Source organism: Scleropages formosus, chromosome 25 (genome assembly GCF_900964775.1).
Source record: "Scleropages formosus chromosome 25, fSclFor1.1, whole genome shotgun sequence".
Taxonomy (NCBI): domain Eukaryota; kingdom Metazoa; phylum Chordata; class Actinopteri; order Osteoglossiformes; family Osteoglossidae; genus Scleropages; species Scleropages formosus.
In genome coordinates this window covers 6,836,059-6,861,513 of record NC_041830.1, presented here as the reverse complement: position 1 = coordinate 6,861,513, position 25,455 = coordinate 6,836,059, and the positions used below count along the sequence as shown (strand labels likewise).

At 48.7% G+C, this 25,455-nt stretch overlaps 1 protein-coding gene across 2 annotated transcripts; it reads right to left on the bottom strand.

Moving 5' to 3' along the window:
• Positions 1-474: 474 nt before the first annotated feature.
• Positions 475-23,880, bottom strand: LOC108928101 (SH2B adapter protein 2-like). Of its 2 annotated transcripts, none has more exons than XM_029249312.1 (9): positions 23,661-23,880; positions 10,753-11,621; positions 6,848-6,949; positions 5,817-5,908; positions 5,113-5,213; positions 4,724-4,879; positions 4,024-4,226; positions 3,207-3,378; positions 475-852 (listed from the first exon to the last, which is right to left on the bottom strand). In XM_029249312.1, exons 2-9 carry the CDS (start codon positions 11,581-11,583, stop codon positions 566-568), a joined length of 1,944 nt encoding a protein of 647 aa, XP_029105145.1. In that variant the 5' UTR covers positions 11,584-11,621; positions 23,661-23,880; the 3' UTR covers positions 475-565. The 2 variants fall into 2 exon arrangements, with proteins under 2 accessions (XP_029105145.1, XP_029105146.1); XM_029249313.1 differs by having other exon boundaries at positions 5,113-5,207.
• Positions 23,881-25,455: the final 1,575 nt, after the last annotated feature.

The following is a 25,455-nucleotide window of genomic DNA, read 5'->3' as shown; positions in this document are numbered from 1 at the left end:
CTGGCTGAAACGTATCAAGGTCTGAGTAAACAGTAAAAGTGTGTTATCAGAAGGCAATGTTGATGTTCTCTCTAGCCCGGTGTGCTACAGGTCTCTTCACAGGAGAAAACAAAGGAGTGGAGGACTGTCCGCAGTCAACTGTGTGCAGCATTGGAGAAACAGCAGAATCCACTACAGAATTCATTAAAGTCATGAAACAGCCTTTCGATTGTATTCGATCCATCAGTCAGAACGGAAAACGTCAAAGGCCGAGTGGATGAATGCCATGTGACACCACTGAACCGCCGTCTTCTCCTGTAAACTCTGAACTTTCGATCTTTCAATCTCGAAGTCTGATCTTTCCGTAGGAGACCAGATGGATGCTAAATTCAGAATTTATGACTGCCGTACAGCAATGACACCCAAAGATTCCTTGGTAAACCATGAGGGGAAATCACCTTCAGAAGTTGATATGTGTTGTTACAGATGATAAAAAAAAAAAAGGAAAAAGTTTGATTTTTTTGGACTGCGTCAGTGAGGGCTACTCCTACGTCACCTGTCGGCCACAACGGGCCAGGAGAGCACCTCAGTAGAAGGAGTACTGGTTCTCCACGGCTCTCGCTCTCCTCGTCGAGTCACTTTCGTGGTAGTCCTCCGCGGACCCACTGGGGGGCTCCAGCAAGCGCTCCGAACTGTTGCTACGGCTCCGCAGCCCTCCGGCCCCCGCCGGCTCAGTCCGGGAGAGGGGGGGCGGGGCTGTGGGTGAGGAGGGAGGACTGGAGGAATGGGCCGGGTCTGCAGGCGGAGAATGGCGGGGCTCGCTCTGACACCCGGGTTCTCTAGGGGCAACCGGGGCGTGAGCCGCTCCAGGCTCTGCAAAGCAACACGGGAGCAGCGAGTTGGACATACAGCAACACACACTGAAACGTGACAGGATGGAGACAAAGAAAGAGCGGCTGGGTTTTGCTGCGGAAACATTCAGAGTCCCGCACAACATCCTAATGAGGCCACACCATTAACTGCGGGGGAGGGTCGTCGACCCCATGGGGGTCCGCGGATGGGCTTCAGGAGGTCCGTGATGCCCAGGTTGCCTTCGAAACTCACACTAACTAAACAGAAGTTAAAATATTACTATTCTGATACTATCCATGACAAGTTCCAGTGCAATAATTTGAGTCCAATATTTTCTCCGAATTTATTGATGGACATTTTTTTGTAGGCAGAGCTTAGCTTTCAGTAAAATCGTCCATGGCCTACAAAAGGTTAAGAACCTCTGACTGAAAAATTAACAGGGACAACAGATAAGAATCAAGCATTCTCCGCGTGCACTTTAAACAAACCTTTTCCTTTTTGAAATTTAATTTTTTTGTTAATATAATTTTTCTGTTATTTAAGGGAAAATCCTCAGCATTTAAGCATCAAAGCAATTTTGTCTCTCAGAACGCTGAGTGATTTCAGAGTGTACGAGGTGGAGATGATCCGGCTACATGCAGCGTTGCTAAAGGTACGAAAAGAGGAGCCAAGCAGAGTGAGTTGTGGGGCGGTGCAAGTGGTCCTGCAACAACCACTAGATCGCTTGGCACCAGCTTTACCCAGGAGCTCAAGGAGAACCGTTGCCATGGCGAATGTCTCAATGTCGGCGATGGATTGTGAAACACCTCATCCGTTCACACCTGGTCACACAGCTGCTGCCGATTTAGGGAGGTGAGCACTGGCAGTATGTTGTTTCAACACAGGCAACTTCCGTTGGACTGCAAGCAAACGCGATCGTCCAGAACCGCTGGAAGCAACGTTCATTAGAAAGCACCCAAGAGCCAATCCCTGACTGGCACACCAGGGTCGTGGGGTCGAGGACGGTTGCAGGTTAACTTCATCTGATCCGTTAACACTACATTCTTTAAAACCGGGGGGTTGGGGGGGGCGGGTTTCCTATTGGACTGTTTCGGGTTTTTAGTGGGTTTTTCTGAGCATTTCACCCAAATATACAATTTAAAAGCAAATAAAGCTTCTTTGCTGTGGTACCTGAGACATCAGCAATATTATGCCAGATTACATGCTGAGATGGGGTGGCACAGTAGCATAGCACATAAGCTCCAGGTTTGGATGCGAGACTAACTGAATCCTGCTCAGCCCATATGGAATGTGCATGCTCCCTTGGAGTGCTCCGGTTTCCTCCCACAGTCCAAAGATGTGTTTCACGTGAATTGACTCTATATTGCCCTTAGTGTACGTGTGTGAAAAATGAGCGTGTGACTGTCCAGCACTGGTCGTGTCCCCCCATGCTTCTGGGACAGGCTCCCAAGCACTGCGACCCGACATTGGGCCAGCAATAATCGAGTATGGAGCGATGGATCAAACTCTGAGACACAGATGAGACTCACATGCATGTATTGCACAGAAACTACAGCGTGCATTTTTTTTATGAATACCTCATGTACTGTATTAAGGAGTACACCATGTCCAGTAAAGGTTTTTGGGTGACGTAAGGCGATGACGTTATCGCTAGCGGAATGCACCGTTTCCTAGAAACACACGCTCACTTGAGAACAGTTTGCGCCACCTGTGACTGACATTAACGTGCCAAAACAGACATAAGAGTAATATAATATAATAATATATTATATATAATATAATTAAGTGTACATGGGGAAAAAACCGAAAAAAAGGAATTAAAAAAGACCTAGTCAATTAATATATTTAATATGTTAAATTGTGCACAACTGAAATATTTTAGTGTGGTTTGTCCAGTACCATGTGTTTTTACGACTGAAGGGGCTCCTCGTACCTCATCTCGCCATTTCAGCCACAGCGAGTCTGTGTCCCTGCGCACCGAGCACACGGGAGGCAGCGTTAACCTGACCATGGAGCCGACAGGTAACCTTGAGCCGTCCTGGCCCACTGGCCCCCTGGGAAATGATCTTTATTACCGTCCCAGTATGACGACGCCTACGTGTCTTATTGGAACTGCTTTTCGGCAGCCGCTGTCATTATTAAACGTCTTCCTATTTCGTAATAAATCGAGAGCTGCCTTTTTAGGGTTTGTTCCTGTATGCTTCCCTTTTTCGGTTCAACGATTTTCCAGAAAGCGTGTCACGCTCAGCCCAATGAATTGCTTTGACATGATAAATCAAATTATTATTATGGATTTTCCTTCGGTTCAACCATGAGAAAAGAGCCTATTACATTTGATGCCGATAGTTATGGGTTATTATTCCATCTTCACGTACCAGAGGGGCTGCGCTGGGCCTGGACATAGCAGCGCAGCGTGATGTCGGCAGAGCCTCCGGACTCCAGGGGGATGGGGTGAGCGTGGAAGTGCCGCAGCATGTCTGAAACCGTCTGGAACCACAGGTGGTGCACGTGACACTGGCCGTTGTCATTCACTGACAGCCGCAGGTGCTGCAGGGGACAGGATGTGCAGCAAGAGACAGCAGGGGGCACAGCAATGAAGGAACCGTACTTGTTATTGCTGAACAATAAAAGTGCTTAAAGGCTGAAAACACGAATTAACGTCAATTGCGCTGCTAAACCAGTAAATAAACTTTTTTTTATATAGGATACATGATGATTTTATACACGATTTATTCTGAGGATGTGTGCTCAAGTGTTACATTATAGAAAGATTTATTCTGACTTACAGCCTTTACTTTATGATTTACCGCCTTTTTCCTATGGTGATTGCTGGTTTCAACGCACACTGCGTGTGAGGCCGGATCTATAGTGCACTCCACGATATATTTTTGCCTCCACAGGGGGGCGAAACATAAATGGAGACGGCCACTTAGATGCGGCCATGCGTGGGCTTGGAGAGAAGCCACCGGATGCCGAGACCGACACCGGAGGCAGGAGGAATTCTGAACTTTCCGGCCGGAGCCCAGCGGCGGTGCGGAGATCGCCTTACACTCGGATCACTGCACAGGTGTCATTATAGATCAACTCTAGGTCCCACTTTCCCAGTTCCTCCGGTACAAAGAAAGCGCACCCTGTTCAACGAGGCATGCCGATGTTGGCTTACGGGCACATTCCACACCTCTGGGCTCTCACCTTGGCTTTGCCCTGGAAGTTGAACGTGAGCACGTACTCCCCGGGGCGCGTCTCGCTTTGCCGGATCACAAAGAGGCCGTGGCTGCGCGCTCCACCCGTCAGGACCAGCTGGGCAGCTCGCACGCGCGACAGCGTCCCGTGGAACCACGGGTATCTCGTCAGGCTGGCATCAGCTTCCGCCGCTGGCGTTCCCTCGCCCTGACCTGCCGGATGAAAGCAGGGGCCGTTCGGATCAATACCCCTCAACGCGTGCGGAATAACCAAGAGCCGCGCTCTTCGCATTCTTCCCGTTCCCACGATTCTCAGCTCCGGCCCCTCGGATCCGACATCAATCTCCCTACCTGTTTATCGACTTCATCAGTCATCAGTTCGCTAACCCCGAGCCATTAAGTCAATGCTCTCTCATGATTAGCTCCGTGGAGTATTGGTTAAGACACTTCACCCACAAGCTCGAGTTCTCCTGTTTTTGTGCCATTGATGACAGCACTTTGACTGCAGTACTCGTACTCAAAGTCCAGTCGCACGCGTGGATTTCACATCACGCCAGACACAGAACCGCAAGCGCTGCGTGAAAAGCAAACATACAGCATGACGCCTTCGGAAGCTCACTGTCAAGAAAGAAGATCGATGTGCTTGAATGACCGTAATCCTTGTGTAAGCACCATGGTGAAGGGGACGGACCCCAGGGTCTGCGTCCTACCTGAAGCTGGTCCCGCCCCCTCAGTCATCTGCAGGAAGCGCTCCAGTGGGATGTGCGACGGGTGCTCAGAGAAAGACGACTGTAAGCAGCGGGCAGCAGGGGCACCGTGGTGATCGGCCGCCGCTGCACAAGGGCGCTCGGGGGCCCGGTGCACACCTGGGAGGGGGACCGGACCAACTATTAGCCCCTCCTATAAGTCCCACCTTCACATCAGCTTCCATGATTTCATTGGTCCGTTGAATCCAACGAGGTCTTCTTTAGCCAAAGAGGAAGGACTATGCAGGTGATGCATCTTATAGAGGTGCTGGTGAAGCGTAAAGGAGCAGCTGGCAGTGAGGATGAGCTCTGTGAGGCCTGTGCCTTTGGGGTCTCGGTGCTTCGGCACTCACCTTCAGAGAGCAGCTCACAGCTGCAGGAGGACACCATAGGGAACTCGCGGTGTGGCTGACCGTGTGGACAGGATGCCAGCTCAATGTCGTCTCCACTGTCCCTGGTACACATGCGCACGCACACACACACGCACATACACGCACACGCACACACACACACAAAAGCAGGCAGAGGAAATAAACTGATGAACAAGAACCTGGCAGCTGAAATATAGTAATTGCTACAATACACAGTTAAGATCACTAATTATATTTACATTTATTCATTTAGCTGACACTTTTCTCCAAAGCAACTTACAACATTAAGCTAGTTACAATTTAGACATTTATACACCTGGGTAATTTTACTGGAGCAATTTAGGGCAAGTACCTTGCTCAAGGGTACAACTGCTGGAGGTGAGAGTCAAACCTGCAACCTTTGGGATGAGAGGCAGTAGCGCTAACCACTATGCTACCAGCTGCCCCATTATTAGTAAATTTTAGTAATTTAGTAGTTATTAGTCAAATCATTGTGTCCCACTATGTGTGCGCATCTACAGAAAAAAAAAAAGTGCATTTTCTTCTTTCTTCGGGACTTTCTGTGTGTTTTCAAACAGCCTCAATCCATAGAGCGGTGTCCACACTTGCTAATTACATTTTCGCAAAGGACATCAGGGCGAATGCCAATTTTTCCTTCGGCAGCCAGCGTTAACTAAGCTCTTTACCCAGGGTCGATGCAGTCCTGAATATCTGCCACCCAAGAATGTTTCTGAAGCGAGTCAATGGTCTCCAAGATGTATTCTTCACCGTTTTCCACCTGGGAAAAAAGGTAGAAACGGGCATGAACTTCATAACTTGCAGGTGCCGCTGAGCACACGCTGGCCACATAACAACGTGTGTATGTGGACGTTCAGCCTTGTTTCTGTTTCTGCTGGATCTTTCTAAGCTGATCATCGTTCACTATGAACAAAAACTCATGCTGCAGTTCCTGAACGAACGCCAAGGGAAGCGACCGTACTGTCCAAATGGTACGCGCCATGCAAGCGCCAAGTGTCCATCCCCCTTTTCTCCGCACTTCTCTCCATCTCCCCATTTTCTTGGCTGGGGGTCCTGTCTGCCGTAGCTACGCGTGCAGCAGAGCCTCCCGGAGTTTGCATCGGTAAGAGGCTTACTGGAATAAAAGGCACTGAAAGTAGAAGAGCAATGGGAGAACAGCCAGAGACAGCGGGAGCCCTGCTTTCCGCTAGATAGGTCATTCATTTCTGGGGCTCGGCGAGCGCTACACGCGGCCCCAGCGGCTCAGGATTAATGTATTCGGACAAGTCTGACGCACGCACCGAGTCTTGTTGCCTCCCTGCCTTGACTCCACGAGTCCCGGAAAGCCTGCCGTTGGTCCACGTCTACAAAGTGCTGCAAAAATCAAGCAAATCGATGCCCCGCTCATGTGCCTTACAGTGGGGTACGGTCCTCTTAAAGACACCGACTTGCAGCTTAAGACTAAAGGCTCAAAGGCTAAGAGGAGTCCTGCTGTAACTGCTCATCGAGATAGTTCCATTCTGATATAGGTGTTGAGATAAAAACATGACGTCAAGCATATAAGTATGTCGCATATATTCTCTAATACATTTTGAAATGTGTCACATTGATGATGTAATTTTCATTTTGTGTTATATAAACACACGCGCGCACACATGCGCACGCACACACACGAGGGTTGCGAGCGAACCCCAGTGAGTCTGCTGGAATGGGGCTGTACCTTGAGAACAAAAGTGTTGTCCTTGTCTGGCATCTCCAGCGGCATGGTGGTGCGCACCTCCACGATGGCCGAGAGGGGGACGCTCACCTTGGGCTTTGAGGACTGCGGGGGGACAGACAGTAACAGACAGGGGCGACGTGAGGATTCACACCGCATGCTTTAGATAGCACGGAGCATGAGAAGCGCAAAGATGTTCTCGCCACGATATGGTGCCGAGCTGCGCCGTGAATCTCGAGGTAGAACAGAAGGCTTAGAGGCAATTGCCCCAAAGAGACCATGCGGAGATTGTCAGTACAAACACAGCCTCACACCGTTTTCCTAGAAGCATGGCTGTGTAGTCAGAAGCAATTATTGGGTCACTGGAGTTGGAGTCCAAGGTTTTGTGTACCGACTCCACAGCCCTGCTTAGCAGCACCAAAAAACTAAGTTGCCAGCGTTCCCGTTCTGAGAGAGCGAAGACCCTCGCAAACATGGGTTCGAAGATGTTGAAACCACATAAACAGGGACCACACAGGAGTCCAGGCCCATGGAAGTGACCAGCAGTGACCGGTCCCAGGAACCTTTCCCAAATTCGTGTAAAGGTGCCATTGATAATAACCACACTCGATCTATATAGATTTTGGCTCAACCAGAAGCCCATGACTTGTGTATAAATCCATGTTAAGAGCCTTAGCAAATAAACTGTGTGGAGTTTGCATGTTCTCCCCGTGTCTGTGTGGGTTTCCACCAGGTGCTCTGGTTTCCTCCCACAATCCAAAGACATGCTGTTCAGGTTCCCCATAGTGTGTGAGTGACAGAGAGAGTGTGTTCCACTCATGTATGGATGAGTGACCCAGTGTAAGTCACCCTGGTGAATAAGGTGTGTGGGCTCATGACACTACATAGAGCTCATTGGAAGTCGCTTTGGAGAAAAGCGCCTGCTAAGTGAATAAATGTGGGGGAAAAAAAAAAGCACTGAAAGGTTATTATTCTGAGCACAGGATTCCTCATATTATTTAAGCCCACGGTGTAGGTGAGAGCTGCGTTATTTGATGACTGAAACTACATTTTGAAACTCTTTCCTCCTGTGGAAAATATTTTACATCACTGTTGGTGGCCATGCTTTGCCATGTATTCCGCACACCTCTCCTCCACCACACAGCGAGCGGGCAGGAATCGGAGGACTGTACCGAGGACGGCGGAACAGGGATGCGAGCGGTTAATTCATTTAGCCAATTTCACTCTTTTTGCAGCCATAAAAAAGGAATTACCGATTTATAAAGGTTTCTATAGCCAGTGACAAACCCAGAGCCCTCAGGTTGAGTTGGAGCGCTTCCGGAATGCAGAGGCTCCCCAAGCGGAACCCAAGGCATACATCAAGTACAGATCGTAGAGAAGATGAGACTTCTGCACGTCCTTTCGACAACGCTGCCATTTCTCTATCGGCGTCTAATCCAGCTCAAGATCGCACCACTTCATAACACGGATACGCACAAGTGAGGACAGCTGCAGTAATCCAGCCTGTCAGAAATAACACCGGAGGAGGGAGATACCTGGAGAGGCAGAAAGGCCGCTGCGGGCAGAACAAGAAACAAAATTTCATATTAATGAACTGGGAGCAAAAAATACAATAAATTCCTGAATTAAGTGAGGAACACAGAGAGACCAAAAAATAAAAAAAATGATAGAATAAAAACGGCCTCATCCAGATCACCCAAACTGAAACAGACTTTGCGAAGTGCACTGGGGTACCAGTGTTGGGGAAACGGGGTGGAAGGGTTGGTCTTTCCAACATTGTGTGTCTCATCAACTCAGTCATCTTGGCCAGTGTACATACACACACACACACACACACACACACACACACACACACACACACACACACACACACTCGTTCCCAGACTGAACTGCAGCATCATCACAACATCCCATCAATTCACCCTCCGATATTTAGTTTAGTTTCCAGTGCTCTCAGTCTCAGAGTGACATCGCAGTGCTTAAAAACTGAAACAAGGCCGAGTTTGTTGGGAAACTTTCCCAGAGAAAACAGACCTGTGCAGTGCAGTATTCCTGTACTTTTACTCTGCAGTCACTATACATTTACATGTATTCATTTAGCAGTTTAGCACTTTTCTCCAAAGCGACATACATCTCATAGAAAATACAATGTGTTTGTTACATTAAGAGAAAGACACCTAGATGCAGACGTGTGATTCTTATGTACAGTTAGTTTGTTTCTTTTCACCATATGAACCAATGTTCATCACACGAGTAGCTGCATAAAACAAAAATCGACGATTCCTGATCACCTTTCTAGTAATTTTTTTTTTTTTTTTTTTTAAACATTTACATCACACAAGTAGCTGCGCGAAGGTTTATCCATTGTTCAACACTTACGATCTCAAAGTTATAGAATTAACACAACCCCGATATACTATTTCAGTACCAATATGCGTTTTCTCCCTACACATTTAGCCCGTCATCAGGAGTCACTGAACGGACACGCACACAACATGCCCTCAGTGAAGGTCAGTGGGGACAGAGCCATGTTAATGGCCTTTCCAAATGCCGTGGGGCTCAGGTGTCCCCCAGATCATGAGGTGCTACCGGCCAGGGGGTTCTGCTGCTTCCAGCTGGACCCGAGACCACTGGCACCACGGGAAAGCGCGTTTCTACTTCTCAGCACCGCTGCTTGATACCAGTGACCTGCCTTGTCCCCTCACTCGTCTTCACATGCGCAAAACCTATTACAGGCAGCCCTCGACTTATGGCGCATGCGACTCGCCGCAACGTGGACTTACGTCGGCTGTCTCGTAACTTCATCACATTATTTCTGAGCCCCACCGTTTGGTCGTAACGTCTAACATCGTCCGCTCTATCTGCTGTACAGCCTCCCTGGTGCAAGGCACCATATTTTTTTTATTGACTCAGTGCCTACCAGCAACTGTGTTTTTATTTACTCATTGTATTTTTCTCTGACATTTACGTCGCTTTGGAGAAAAGTATCCGCAAAATGAACAAATGTAAATGTAAAATGCTATATTGTGTACAGAATGTGGAGATTCCCATCCCAGTTTTTTAATAGAAACACTGGTGAAAATGTGAGTTCTGGTGGGGCAGAAAAGAAAAAGCAGAAGAAAAATTTAGAAGTGAAAATGAAAATAATAGCACAGCATAAAAACATAACTATAATATTGTGGCGCACGGCACTCTTGGTGCGGAGGATGCACAGGCAGTGATCATAACAAACGTTTTATTGGAACATCAGCACACGGGCAAATAACGCTCTCGGTCCAAGGACCCCTTTTCCTCAACGACCCGCACCTCACGCCAGCCTTTCCGGCCTGCTTACCGCCCCCGGACTTTCTCCGTTTCTCACCGGGAAACACCGTCACCCCATTATTTTCCCTCGAAGTGCACCCAGTGGTTGAACACTTACATTTCACATTTTACCCATAATCCAACTATTAACATTAGACCCGTTTCTCACCGAAACTCGCAGTAATGCGGGTCGTTACAATACTGTACTGTATCTATATTATTATTACTTTGACACAAATGGGTGAAATTAGAGGGAAAAACTATAATGAAGCCCTATTACACAATGTAACATTGATCTAGGTTTATATATCCTTAGATTTATATTACACATTATAAAGGGGTTTGCAACTTAGAACAAAAGTCATAGGAATGGACTCCTGTCATAAGTTGAGGAGCACCTGTATACCTCCACGTGTCCATATGGACTGTCAGTAAGTGTGTGTCCAGCTGATGATGATCATGAGGGAGGAAGGACAAGTCGCACTGCGGTGTGCATCCTGAACAGGACACCAGCGAGCACGAGCGCCACCTTCAGCTACACAGTCACTCACTAAGAGCAGTTTAGATTCCTCAGTTTACTCTGGTAGCATGCGCCCAGGACCTACCTTGGGTGGGACGTAGAACTCGAGCAGGAAGCGCTCTCCTTCAACACTCTGCGGCGCCTTCCGGAGCAGCAGCCGGCACTTCTGCCACTGCGAGCTGCCCATGCAGCTGGTGTCATCGGCCACCATGTAGCGCAAGGCGCCCTCCCTTTGGATGTCCATCTGCTCCGCACGGCGGGCATGGGAGGCCCTGGAGAGCCGCAGGCGCTGGCTCCACTTATCGCCGGCGTCACCATTTGCACGCCGGCCGCCCTCGGGCTCAGGAGAGGACCGCCGGTGCCAGATCTCCTTCACGCCGTCCACCACACACAGGCTCATGTTACGCAGGGAAAAGCCCTTCTTGAATCGGGCCTTGGTGTGTCCCGCCGACACGTCTTCGGTGCTGCGTGACTGGCCCAGCGTCGGCGTTTTGTGCTGGGGGGTCGGCCGGGCACGAGGACTGCGGCTGCCGGGCCCGCTGTCCATGCTGTCAAGCGACTCGCTGGAGGCGCCGGCGTCTCTGCGCCGCAGGTACAGGTCGTGGCCGTAGTGCAGCGGGCAGCTCTGGAGCCCCGCGAAGGGCACGATGCTGTAGCGGGGGCCCCCGGGCGAGCCAGGAGTGCGGGGCCGGCTCAGCTCGGCAGCGAAACACTCCAAGAAGTGCTGCGCAAAGTGCTGCGAGAAGGACGTGTCGGCACCCGGCGCGTCGTAGCTGGGATTCTCGCTCACGAAGCGGCGGAACTTGTCGGCGAAGTCGGAGGCGGAGGCGCGGGCATGCAGCTCGCAGAACTCCTTCCAGTCAGGCAGCGGGCAGGAGGAGAGGTCTGGGCTGCTGGGGCGGGCGTCGCCATTCATGACTGCTCCATTCCACCACCGGGTGGCGTGGGGGAGGCCTGTGCAGGGAGCACACCGACAGCATGTACTAACCACCGTTTACAGCTTTCGCCTTCCCACGAGAGGAACGCTCACACTTCAGCATTGAAAACACGTGAAAAGTGTGAAAAGAGTTTCCGCGAAACCGCCCGGCCCCGAGTTGTTAGGCGGATGTGATTCTTGGCCGTGTTAACATACTTGCCGAATCCAGACCGCAACGGAGGGAAACACTTTGTGGTTTGTGGCATGCAGAGGAAAGCATGGCTGTTCCAACCATCTCCATTTCCCGCTCCCAGAAGTAGCAATACACTGTGGGTCAAGTGGTGCGATGGAGCAGCCTGGGGCCGGGTGAACGTTCTCACTCAACGGACGGCCTCGGCATCTGCGGCCAGGCGGTGTAACTAAAAGCCACTGGCAAGGCCTGCAGCGACTGACCCTGCGGCGCACCTGCTCCTCACACTCATCGGCCGCTGGACAGGGCCCAGGGAGGCAGGGGCCTCCAGCTCCCAACACCAAGCACTTACCCGCCACCGACTATACATGCTTATTTTGACATTTTCTGTGTGTCAAGATTGGTTTTCAAGGAGCACATTACCGGCGGTTATCTAAATGGCAAAAAACATGTTAAATAATTTATTAAGCAACTGTCCAACTAGACATGCTCTCTGTTGATATTTCACCCCCAGTCAAGGGTGGCATCATTGCGATCAAGCTCGGGCAGCACGGTGGCACAGCGACTAGCTGAACATGGGTTCGATCCCCGCTCAGTCTGTGCGGAGTCTGCATGTGCTCTGGTTTCCTCCCACACTCCAAAGACATGCTGTTCAGGTTCCCCCATATTGCGTGAGTGACAGAGAGAGAGAGAGAGAGAGTGTGTGTGTGTTCCACTGATGTATGGATGAGTGACCCAGTGTAAGTAGTGTATCCAGCAGTGTAAGTCACCACGGTGAATAAGGTGTGTGGGCTGATAACACTACACAGAGTTCATTGGAAGCTGCTTTAGAGAAAAGCATGTGTTAAATAAATAAATGTCATCAACTAATCCTCCCAAAGTACCCATCTTGTCATTTATCTAACACAGAATAGCTAGGAAGGTACGAGTGATTATCTGGGTTTTTAATTCTCACCCTTTTCCTACTCTTGAGGACAAACACCACGTGTACTACGCTGGCGTACTCAGCTGCGCCCTCGTTTCCTCGTGCGCCTCTTGGACAGCTCCGCAAGTCACTTCGGAAGCCATTCCCCGTAACCTCATTTCCGCACTCGAGCCTGGGACCGCACGCAGCAAGAGCTGGCGGAATAAAGGACGGTCGCCGTCGATCACATTCTGGGACGCAGAAAAAAAAAGGCTACATTTTTAAGAAAGAAGTGAGCAGAAATGACAGGGACACCGGAGAGCACTGAACCCAAGGGCCTGACTCATCCAGATAAACCCTTACGCTTCCCTGCATTACCTCCACCGGCACGTGGGCAATGAGGTGTCAGGGGCCGTAAACACAGAGCACAATCACCTGGTGCTCGGAGATGGGTGTCGGGACGGTGGGGGGCTTCTGTGGCACCAGAGCTCCTTATAAATATTAAAAAGAGCCAATTAAATTTGTCGCGCGATGACGGGCAATCAAATAGGACAGCTGCCCATTATGCGAGAAGTTAATGTCAAGCGCGAGGCTCATCTGGTTTTATGCCCAACAGAAGGAAGTGTGGGGATAATTAGTGTTTAATTGCTGCTCCCGCCATGACTATTAAAGGACGTAGCAACAAAAAATAGCCAAGACAACGGTCGGTGTGGGTCAGTGTCTTCCGGTCCACGTCTGAAGAACCGACCCGAAACATCACGCCGACAACGGAAACACAGCCGTACGAAGCCGATGATCCTGAAACGAGGCCCCGCTCTGGCAGTGCTGGTCTGCTATTTTTCCCTTGAGAAATAAAAGGCTTCCCGAACACAGGAGATCTTCACGCTCTCCTTGATGTCAGCCATGCCGAAAAGAAACACTTCCTGGACGTACAGCACACACCCCGCAGCATGGGAATGGAGATGAGCCCTTAATGTGCGCCCACCCCAGACACAAAAATGAACGAAACCCACATTTTGTTTGGAAGCGCACAAGAAGAGCTCGCTTTAGTGCTTCGGCTGAGTTTCTTCAGCGAGAGCTCAGGTGCCGACATAACGCTGGCAGAGATGCGGGTCCCCGTCTCCCGTGTCTGCAGCTCCATTCCAACACCTGAAGCTCTTGCGAAGTCGAGGTGGATGGACATCAAGATGCCAATGAGGGATACGGAGACGACCGTTTGTCTTTTTGTGAAGCGTCGCCCCCGAAATGGCTCTGTTTGACGAAGAGAGTTGCGTGAGAAAATGTTTCTTATATCACATGTCTAGCAGCTCACTTGGGGTTTAATCTTCTACCATCGATAGTAACGAAAGGGCTACAGAGTACTAAAAAAAACGTCTTTCGGTAACTGTAACGCTGACGCGTACCGAGAATGGCTGTTTAATGTAACTCTTCTAGCGTTAGTTTCTACTAGCAAGGCGCCTGTAGCTCTGACCACCACCTCGGCGGACAGCACCGGGCCGTTGGACACCTTCAATTTGGAGCCGAGCACCTGGGAGGAGTGGTCGTGGCAGACGGAGAAACTGCGACGGAGAAACAGCGACAGGACTTTCCCAAGTCAAAAAAAAAGCCACATTGGTGAAAAAAGAAACTGTGAAGAGAGCAGACTGGGGTGTGCTGAGGACACGAGCATTATGCATGATAATATAATGTATCCTTGGTGCGTACAAGCGACACAGCCGAACGACATTAAAACTGTTTTCACCTGGCTCATAGTTATTATACTAAAAGGAATAACATGAAGAGGTGAGACTTTGAAAAACATGTTAGTGTGTGAGTGACAGAGAGAGAGAGTGTGTTCCACTGACATATGGATGAGTGACCCATTCTAAGTAGTGTATCGAGCAGTGTACGTCTTCGGGAGCTCTGGTTTCCTCCCACACTCCAAAGGCATGCTGTTCACAAAGAGAGTGTGTTCCACTGATGTATGGATGAGTGACCCAGTGTAAGTACTGTACCTAGCAGTGTAAGTCGCCGTGGTGAATAAGTTGTGTGGGCTGATAACACTACATAGAGTTCATTGGAAGTCACTTTGGAGAAAAGCGTCTGCTAAACAAAACGTAAATGCGTGGGTCTCGTGCTTTGACAGGGAGACAGAAGTGAGTAACTGCCTGGGCAGAGAAACAAACTGGCTGGTTGGTAAGCAAATAAAGAAAGAAAAATCTGCAGGGTGAGCCTTTAACGAAACAGATATTGCCTCCTACCGAGAAATAAATTAAGACACCACAGTAAAATCCTTCATATAAATGGAATTGAAGACTTTTCCTCTGCATAAAACAGATGGGTAAAAAAACGTGAGAAAACAAGCAGTTTCAAAATATGCTGTGAAAGAACTCTCCCATTTATTCAGCAGGGAAACAAACATGCTGGAGGGCCTTCGCCGAGCTAATCTTGGGAGAGGAGGATGTGCGAGTTCCTGGAGGTGTTGGAGAGCGAAGTATGTTGGCAAGACGGTGCAACTTCATTACTGGAGGCCATGTAAAAATAACTGCATTGACTGTTCAATGAGAAACAATGTCTACAAGGCAGAGAGCTGTAACTGATTGCAGATCACGCCACTAATTTGGAGTGCATTACATATAAGAAACCACATAACAAATAAGTAACCAGTATCCCAGCCCTTCTTTCTTTGCGCTGCGAATTTCATCAAAGCGCACGTCGAGTACGACATTTACGGTTTGATCGCAGCAACTTCCGACTGAACATACGGTAGTTATCGCACGTGATGATGTGGCTTTTCGCAGTCTGACAGCCTTCAGCATGGAAGCTACTTACTCCTCTCTTTCGTTTGCACAGATTTTGCGCTGCCTTTGGAAATCACACCCATCAGCCAATATTCAGCCACAACCCATTTCCGTCCTCCGAAGGTAAGTCTAAACCATGGGAACGGGAAGAGACACAGTGACAACGAGAAGAAAAATGCTGATCTAAGCCACAGTACAGCAGTTTTACTTCCTTCATTGGGACGGGTGGTTTAAGAAAGTGACATCAATTCTGAGTCACATTAATTTCTAATGAGGCGTTCTTCTCCTCAAATCCGCTCCACAGAGTAAATGGACATGTCGCAAATAAGTCATGCTGACCCGATAGTCTATATCCAAAATCTGTTAACAATATATCAGATTTCCATTACATAAATGTGCGGAGGATCTACATCAATCACACACATTGAATTTCAAAGAAGCCCAACACGTCAGAGTAAATATCATGATCCACAGAAACCAGATACATCAGGTCTTGCTTAACTAAAGAGCTATGGGTTCCAAGGGCACCATGGGTTTGATATTATGTCCTAAACACGCCTTTCACAAATAATGAGTCCTCAAACCTCCTTATGGTTCCAGGTAAGATCGAAAAGGGGGTTGACACACTGCACCTTCATCCCTCTGTAGAAATGAAGCATGGGATATGCCAAGTCCGGATCTACATTCTCCAAACTGATCAGAATGACAGATGATCTCAAAGACCCCAACACCTGTTGGTTGACTCTGTACCCATTTTCCCAAACCAAACTGGTTACTGTACGTTACCCCAAAACCTCTGTGTGTCCCATGAAGCAGAAGGATCCCGGTCACCACTCATCCGATTCACCCTCCTATTGGTTGCACTTTTTTAGTCCACAAGTCGCAGTGCATCTCACAAGAAAGCTGAGACTGAAGAAACAACGCACCTCTCCCTGTTGTCAACCAGAAAGTTGCAGACAGTCAACAGGCCTGTAGGAGGTACTCATTCAACAGCCAGCCCAAACAGCTCAGCTGACACTATCTTCAACAGAGCAGATTGATTCCAGGTATGACCAGCTTCTCCAGTCCCCACAGTTTCGAACCACAGCTACTGCACACCTGTTGTGAATTCCATGAGAACCGAGAACCTTTGTGATTACCTTTCGTGCACGGGACGTTTTGGCTCCGTTGCGGTGGAACGACCTCCCCCTCTCACTCAGAAACTGCTGAATCTCTGTCCACATTTAAAAGGGTCTTAAAACTCACCTCTTCCAGACTCACTTTGCCCATGATCTCTGAAGTTCACGTAAGGTGTAAATATTCATGCACTATAACTTAAAGATCATGCCCGGATAAACCTTAACGTAGCTAACCCTGCAATGTAACGAAAATGTTTACATGAATCTCAAAAAAAAAAAAAAAAGAAAAATTCTAGGAAGGTGATCTGGAATTGTCAGTATTCTGATAAAGTTTTATGCAGCTACTCATGTGACGTACATTGGCTCATATGGTGGAAAGAAACTAACTGTACTTAAGAATCACACGTCTGCATCTAAGTGTCTCTTTCTGTTAATGTAACAAACACATTGTATTTTCTATGAGATGTAATCGCTTTGGAGAAAAGCATTTGCTAAATGAATACATGTAAACGTAGAACAATGAAGGTCTTCTACCACAACCTCTGCTACTGACTCGAATTCTGTCCCCATGAAGACTAGCTGGCATTCTACTTCCTGCTAGATAATGGTATGGTCTGAGTTACCCATCTAAACAGTGTGTGACTGGCCTGATAAAACATAAACAATGGTGTTGAAGCAAAAAGCAACATGTCTCAGTGCCTCAGTGGTGCCAGAGGATGTGGGTTCAATTTGTTCAGTTTGTGTTGAGTTCGCATGAGTTTCCTCTGGCTGCTCTGGTTTCCTCCCACAGCCCAAAGACACGTGTTTCAGGTGAAAGGGCGACTCTGCATTGCCCATTTATTCGTGAGAGTGTTACTTTGCTCTGGCGTATAGATGAGTGAGTGCAGGAAGTGTATCTAGCCCTGTAAGTCACCTTGGATAAAAAGCATCTGCTAAATGAGTAAATGTAAGTAGGAAGCTGAAAGGCTTCCTAGGGGGGGAAAAAAAGGAATGAGACAGACCTTTCCGCTCCGTGGTTACAGAGAAGAAAGCCTGACAGTCCTACTCTGCCCGGTTTCGTGTCCATCCGTTCGGGTTTTCAATGTCAAATTCATGTTTAATGAGGACTCGAGCCTTTTGTCCGTCACTTGCTTTCGTCTACTTGACAAAAGCGTTTGTTAACAAGGACAACCATGAGGGAACATGTGGTTCGCCTCCCAACGCTTCACAGTCCATGGACACGCGGTCAGTCTGAAGAACGCGAAGCTTCAGTTCCGCCAGCAATTCCTGACAGTCTCCGTCTCCTTGGGCGTTTGTCAAAGAGGCGCTGGCTTTATCGCGCCGGCGGGAAGACGGGGCTGACTGACGGTGACGGCCACGGGACGGTCACGGCGAGCGGGTGGGGAAGAATGAGAGTCGGCCGGCGCCGGCAGCCTGCAAACCACTTAGCGGGGAATTAAAGGGAATGTTATTCGTACCCAAATCCAGAGCAAAAAGTCCCACTCGACCCACAGAGAGAGCTGTAATCCGTACCAGGCGGGAGAGACACAATCTGTCGCTAGCTTGACATCAACTACAAGAAAGTCAGGCATTCCATTTATGAATAAACCACAATCAAATCAAGATCAGCCTTCATATTAGTTACTTCTAAACACTAAAATATTGACCAAAAAGGGGGGAAAAAACTGCCGTTCAACACCCGGAATTTCAGTAGCATCGTTTTGAGAAGTTTTCTACGTACCGATAACTGTATTCACGCTACTTTAAGAGTTTTTTAAAAAATAAAATAAAAAAAACCTTAAAGTTTCTCTTACTTTAATTCATCTTGTGTTTTAGTGTCCAGCCCAAACAGTTCCACGTTATTTCCTGCAAAGCCATTCATAGCGTTGGGGGGAATTAGGAAACTAGCGAGAGCGTCCGACCGTGGACGCGTTGCTGCTAACAGTGTACGGCCCGGCGCTCATTACCACGTTCACACCATTACTGCTCCCTTAGAATCGCTTCAGATTGCTTACAAACACCGGAGAACATAAAATCGCAGCTCTTGCATCGCCACTGCAACTTGAACAAGAGGGCAGCGTTTCAAAATTACCTCAGATGTGCTGCTGCGTACCTGACGTGTTCTCACGGCGCTCAGCCTGTCGCTGTGAGGCTGAGCAAGCAGGATGTGAAAGGGCTCTTTTCTACGCATCTAGTTTCTTCTTGTTCATTTCATAGCGGTGGCAGAGGTTTGATCAACAGCGAACAGATTAATGATGCCAAACTGGAAATTTAAAGGAAAAATTAAAAAAAAAAAAAAAAAAATAAAGATTTAAAAACAAGATGGCGGCATCAACATTTCTGACACAGCTCACTGTTGGAAACAATGACCTGTAAAAGCCCATCAGAACACAGCGAACACACACACTGATCAGCCAAAACATTAAAACCACCTGCCTAATATTGCGTAGGTCCCCCTCGCGCCGCCAAAACAGCTCTGACCGGTCGAGGCATGGGCTCCACAAGAGTCCTGCAAGTTTGGACCCGTTTTTCCAGCACATCAATGACCGTTGGGCGCCCATGACCCTGTCGCCGGTTCACCGGTTGTCCTTCCTCGGACCACTTTTGGTAGGTACTAACCGCCGCATACCAGGAACACCCCACACTTTGGAGATACTCGCAATTTGGCCCTTGTCAAAGTCGCTCAGATCCTTACGCTTGCCCATTTTTCCTGCTTCCAACACATGAAATTCAAGAACTGACTGTTCACTTGCTGCTTCATATATTCCACCCCTTGACAGGTGCCATTGTAACCAGATAATCAATCTTATTCACTTCACCTGTCAGCGGATTTAATGTTTTGGCTGATCGGTGTATAAGCACGATACGGAGTTCAGACCACACACACACGCACACGCACACATTTTCTGAACCGCTCATCCCATATGGGGTCACGAGGAACCGGAGCCTACCTGGCAACACAGGGCATAAGGCCGGAAGGGGAGGGGACACACCCAGGACGGGACGCCAGTCCGTCGCAAGGCACCCCAAGCGGGACTCGAACCCCAGACCCACCGGAGAGAGGGACGCGGACCAACCCACTGCGCCACCGCACCCCCTTAGTTCAGGCCAGTACAATATTAAAAGATAGGGAAAAAAATAAGTTTTTCGCTCATGATGAAAGCTAAACCATGGAAATACGATTAATATGAAATATGTGTTTACACACTGGGCAGAACTAGACAGAATTACCCCCTGCACTACTGCTGAAGAAGGGCGAACTTTTGAGGTTTCAGGGGCCGAATGTGAAATGTGAGATTACCCGTCTACATTTATTTAGGCATTTACGCTTGTGGGATTACTTTGGGTTGGGGTAAATGGTACGAAGCGTCACAGAAAACACAGACCCGACAGATTCCAAGATCTTTACGCCACTGTATCGGAGAGAGAAAAGGACAGCGCAGCGCACATGAACTCGAAATGGGACAGAGAACACGCTTTTACAGGAGAACTCGCATGACGAATGGCAAACACACGTCACCAGTGACTCGGTAAGAACAAGGCCACTTCACTGCAAGACAAACTTTTTATCACAGCTACAATCAAAGGCTTTCAGCTCGAACGACAACAGTCGTGTTGGAGACGGTGTGGTCGTACCAGACCAAATTATGTTGATGGTTTAATATCAGACCATTGTGTTAAACTGAAACAAAAGGGATTTTCAGGTTTTGCAAGTCATTTTGAGTCATAAAGAGAAACTTAAGACTGAACCATCTAGACAGAAGCTCTAACACCATATGTGACGATGGATGCAGAAAATGTATCACTACATAAACAACACTACATAGAGTTCATTGGAAGTCGCATTGGAGAAAAGCATCTGCTAAATAAATAAATGTAGATTTAAATCAATATAAAAACTGAGCTGCATTTACGGTAACAAATAAGGGAAAGCAGCAGCAATGGTAGTAATTACGCGGTAAAAGCAGTAATAGTAGTAATTACGCATCGTGCTAAAAATGCACCTTCGGTTATTTTTATAAAGACCTGATGCATAATACAACAGTCAAGCGGTATGTTATGCTTTCTCCAGACTGAGAACTTGGGATTCAGCAGTGGGAATTCTTCCTTGCTACATGGGAGGTCTCCATATGCTTCCCAATTAAAGCATGCAACCTACTGGACAGGAGCTACCGTACTGTTAAGGATATGGATTTGAGAGCAAAACACCATCAATTCACATCTCGGGAGGGTCCGTAACGACAAATGTTACCTTCTGCTCACCTGGCACATTTTCCCTTGCTCAAATTTATTTCAAACCCTGACGGGCGGTTTGATGCCCTTTATCAGTGTGGAATTTAAAAATCGTTCACTGATTGTGTCCTGCAGGATATTTTCTTTAGGACACAAGAAGGGACAAGGATGGGGACAATCCACAAGCATGAATCCAACCGCTAGATGTTTTTAATTAAATATTTAATGCGAAGAGCGAGCGGCCCGGCCTCATTAGCAGAGTACACAGTACCGGTGGTGGGACAGCAAGGCGTCTCGGAAACGGGCTCTTCGGTCACCGCTCATTGGGTATGTGAGCAGACAAGCCAGGATGCAAGTACCGTACCTATTGCAGGGAGTCCCTAGGGCATGCTTGGGCTCTCAGCGACGCATGGCAAGAGCTCTATACCAAGACACCGCAAGGCCAAGGCGAGGCTGAGTAGCGACTTGAGCTTCTACCCAAAAAGCTTCTGGTTCAAGCTGTAGGAGAAACCCTGCTGTAACACCAGCAGCGTAACGTCCCCAACCTGCCCTGCTCCAAGGAAAAGCAGCATGTGTATAAAAGATTTTAAGTTGCCTGGAATAAAACCAACGAGCAACTAATAATGATTTTGAGAACGTCGATGGTTTATGACTCTATGGCACCAACACTGAGACCTCGAGACACAAATTTGTGTTTAAAGCGCCATGTGAGGAGTAATGTTCATAATGCCACGCTGCGTTATTTGGGGGGTGGAAATACCACTGGCAGAAGAGTAAACCGAGACGAGTCAACACCTGGGCCAGAAATGAAGCCACGCACAGATATACTGAGGGCATGGGCTCTCTCTCTCACACACACACACACACACACACACACACACATCCTCCGAGACACACGCTTATCACGCAATCCACCACAAAGACATAACAAAACACTGTTCACCAACCTCAGAAAAAAAAACCCCCACCTTCTTTTTGAGAACAGTAAGCAGAAGAGGGTGCAGAAAGAGTGTGTTTAACCAGATCCGAACAACTATAGTGACACAACGGCCCGAATATCAATGCATACATGTCATAGAAGGGATGAGGTTCTGCTGCGCAAGGCATGAAACCTCTGGGTTTCCCCAGGATGACGACAGCTAGATAGTCAGAGGAAGACTACATTTAACTTGGTTACGATGAGTTCCCAACGTGTTTCAACCTGAAGAGCGCCTCAGAGCAAAATCCATAAACACAGATGAGTAAAGAGAGGGCCATCTGGGCTCTTTAGGCAAAACAGCCCATCTAGAACATTCCACTGGAAAGTGTCATCACACCTACGGCTGGTAAACCGTGATACGGGCACAATATTTGCATTTTTTCGCCCTTGCACAATCACGAGAGACGCACTCTGGCGGAATCTTACTCAAGCAAGTTTTTCACTCCGTATTTACATTTATCTGATGCTTTTGTCCAAAGCGACTTACAATATTACGGTACTTACATCTATTTACCCATTTATACAGCTGGGTAATTTTATTGGAGGAATTTAGGGTAAGTACCTTGCTCAAGGGTACTGCAGGTGGAGGTGGAAATCGAACCTGCGACCTTTGGGTCCGAAGGCAGTCGCTCTATGGAGGATCAACCACATTTGTCTGACCAGTGGAACTGCGAACAACTCAGGTGACCACCTGTGACCGCTTACCAAGCTGATCACGAGCATTTGCCAAAAAAAGACTCACCTAGCAGGTCACATGAGGTCAGCTGACCGCACACGACGGCAGGCGACCCGCACAAGTGACCGACTTCCCGAGCCCATACAACTCAACCGGCTGACTGGGTGCGAGTCACCGACTTACCTAGTTGTCCAGATGCGGGTCGCAACGACTCACCAAAGGGACTGGACGGCGAGCGCGGACGAAGCCCCCAGCGGAGCACGCGAGGGTTCGATTAGAAATGACTCAGCCAAGGGGGCGCAAATGATGAGAAGTTACGTATCAGGCGAGTGTGTAGAGCCAAGCCGACCAACCAGATCACATCGGCGAGCCCTTATAATAAAGAGTGGACTGTAGGCTGGCCCATCGACTGAGGCTCGGGTGTCAGTGCCGTACCACATCCCGGTAAAAACGCAGTAAATGAGACACGGCAGCCCGCCGTGCGTCCGCCCCGTACCGCGAAGGCCGGGGGACAAGCGCAGGACGGGTGTCGCGTCCGTGTCCCCAAGCGCCCCCCGAAAAGGGCCTTCGCACCTGCACACTTACCTCATTCACCTTGTGGTGCCCAAGTAATAACTGCACTATGCATGACTCTATAAGAAGAGAAAAGTGATGAGGAGCTCGTGGAAACACAGGGATTCATTGTTCAGGCAGCAGCTGAAGAACTCGCAGTCGCAACACAGACCAGAGAGGGGAAAACAAAGAAACAAACAAAAACTAGTAGTAAAAACATCCACAAACACACCACCCCGCGGTGTCCACCAGAATCCGCCTGAACTCTGAACACCACATGATTTATTTGTAATAAATCCCTCACTGATTTATTTTATTATTCCAAGTGTTACTCGGTACAATGGTACAAATGAGGTAGAGGGAAATAAGGCAGCGCCGTGTCCTTCAGGAGGTTGTGGGGTCTCTGCCCCCCCGATTGGAGCGGGCGGTGCGAGAGGCTCAGCAGCGAGGAAAAAGACCCCACACGGTCTGAGCTGGACGGACGAGACAGACGCGCGGCAAAACTGGACCGGTACCGGACCGCACAGCACAGCGACGCATTATCGTCATCATCATCATCGTTATTATAATGACCGTCATCCTTATAATGATACTACTAGCAGGTGTGTGAGATTAATAGGAGGGCCGCTCTCTCTCTCTCTCGCTCTCTCTCTCTCTCTCACCCACCTTGATCATCCAGTCCCACTGTGTTGTCTCACTCGCTGCTCAGCTCAGTCCCCCCGCATCCCCGCGGCAAAGAGACAGGCTCGTCCCCGGCGCTCCTCCTCGGACCGATTTCGTTCACATTCGCGCGTTCCTCCTCGCCACGGAGGAGTCGGGCACGAGCATTTCGTGCGGGTCTCCGCAGCTCGTCCCCGTCTGTGTGTGTGTGTGTGTGTGTGTGTGTGAGAGAGAGAGAGAAGTACGTACACAGACACAGGGATGTTTGGAGGGCGGATCTGTGCGCCAGTGATCTGTGTTCGGAGCCCGGTGCGTCTTAAAGGGACCGCGTCGCATTCAGCGTTGAGCGTGCAACACCCCCTCCCTTCCCCCACCCCAAAACAAATAATAAAACGCCTTTTATTCACCATTATTATTATTATTTATACTAATAATAATAAGAAGAAAGTAAGTCCAAAGCAGCAATAGAAACTATTGTTTGACAGGTAGAGTGAAGAGTGTCAGTCAGTTTTAAACACTCCAGCGACTATGAAATCAGCACTAAACACGTCTGATTTTCAAGTTCTGCATCTGCAATGTTGTTCAAAAAGTCTCCGAACGGTAGGAGGTAAATAGCAGTGCGCCCTTGTGCCGTGTGGGGTCGCAGTGGTCGGGGGCCTATCCTGGAAGAACGGGGCCCGAGGCTACGCAGGACACCCCCGGCACACGACGCCATCTGAGGGCAGCTAAATCCACTTAATCTGTTTTTTTTTCCCCCCCCTGTTGCACAGACATGTACCGAGTTTAGGGCACCACACCTTCTCATTTCTACAAACCCACATCTACATTTTGCGTATGGAGCATCCCTCCCCGTTTTATTTCCCTATTATATAGTTAAATGTAGAAAAACACATGGTATTAATATTATATCATTATTATTAGTCCGGGGTGATTTGAAGTGACTGGGGGTGTGGTGGCGCAGTGGGTTAGACCGGGTCCTCCTCTTTGGTGGGTCTGGGGTTCAAGTCCCGCTTGGGGTGCCTTGCGGCGGATTGGCGTCTCGTCCTGGGTGTGTCCCCTCCCCCTCCGGCCTTGCGCCCTGAGGTGCCGGATTAGGCTCCGGTTCCCTGTGACCCTGTCTGGGACAAGTGGTTCAGAAAATGTGTGTGTGTGATTTGAAGTGTTCAGTTACACCTCTGTTTGCCCTTTCAGGCTGTTTAACATGTAAGTGCCCATATACACACACACACCAGTGGATTTGACGAACATCGACAATTCAGGTGTTAAACTCTGGCTACATGAAGCCAGTTTTACAGCTTAAAACTTGTCCTCTACTGTTAAAGATCTGGGTTTTTTTGATAATACAATAAATAAATACATGTAAGTCCCACTGAAACTGAGCAGCACCTATAACTGTGTTCTGTCACACAGACACACACACACACACACACACACAGTCTGAAACTGCTTGTCCCAAGCTGGGTCGCAGCAAACCGGAGCTTAACCCAGCAGCACAGGGCAGAAGGCTGGAGGTCGGGAGGGGTCACACCCAGGACGGGACGCCAGTCCACAGCAAGGCACCCGTAGTGGGACTCGAACCCCAGACCCACCACACAGCAGGCCCCGGACAAACCTGCTGTACCACCGCAGCCCCCCATTGTTACTATGCACAGTTTTTTTTTTTAAATATTACCATTTCATTCTTGTTCTCAGGCCCTTTCAGTTTCTGTAATGTAGCTGCGACTGATCAAATTTCCCTCTTTGCAATCATGCGCTCTTCCCTGTAAATCACAGCAACGAAGCAGGTGCTTAGCAATGAAAT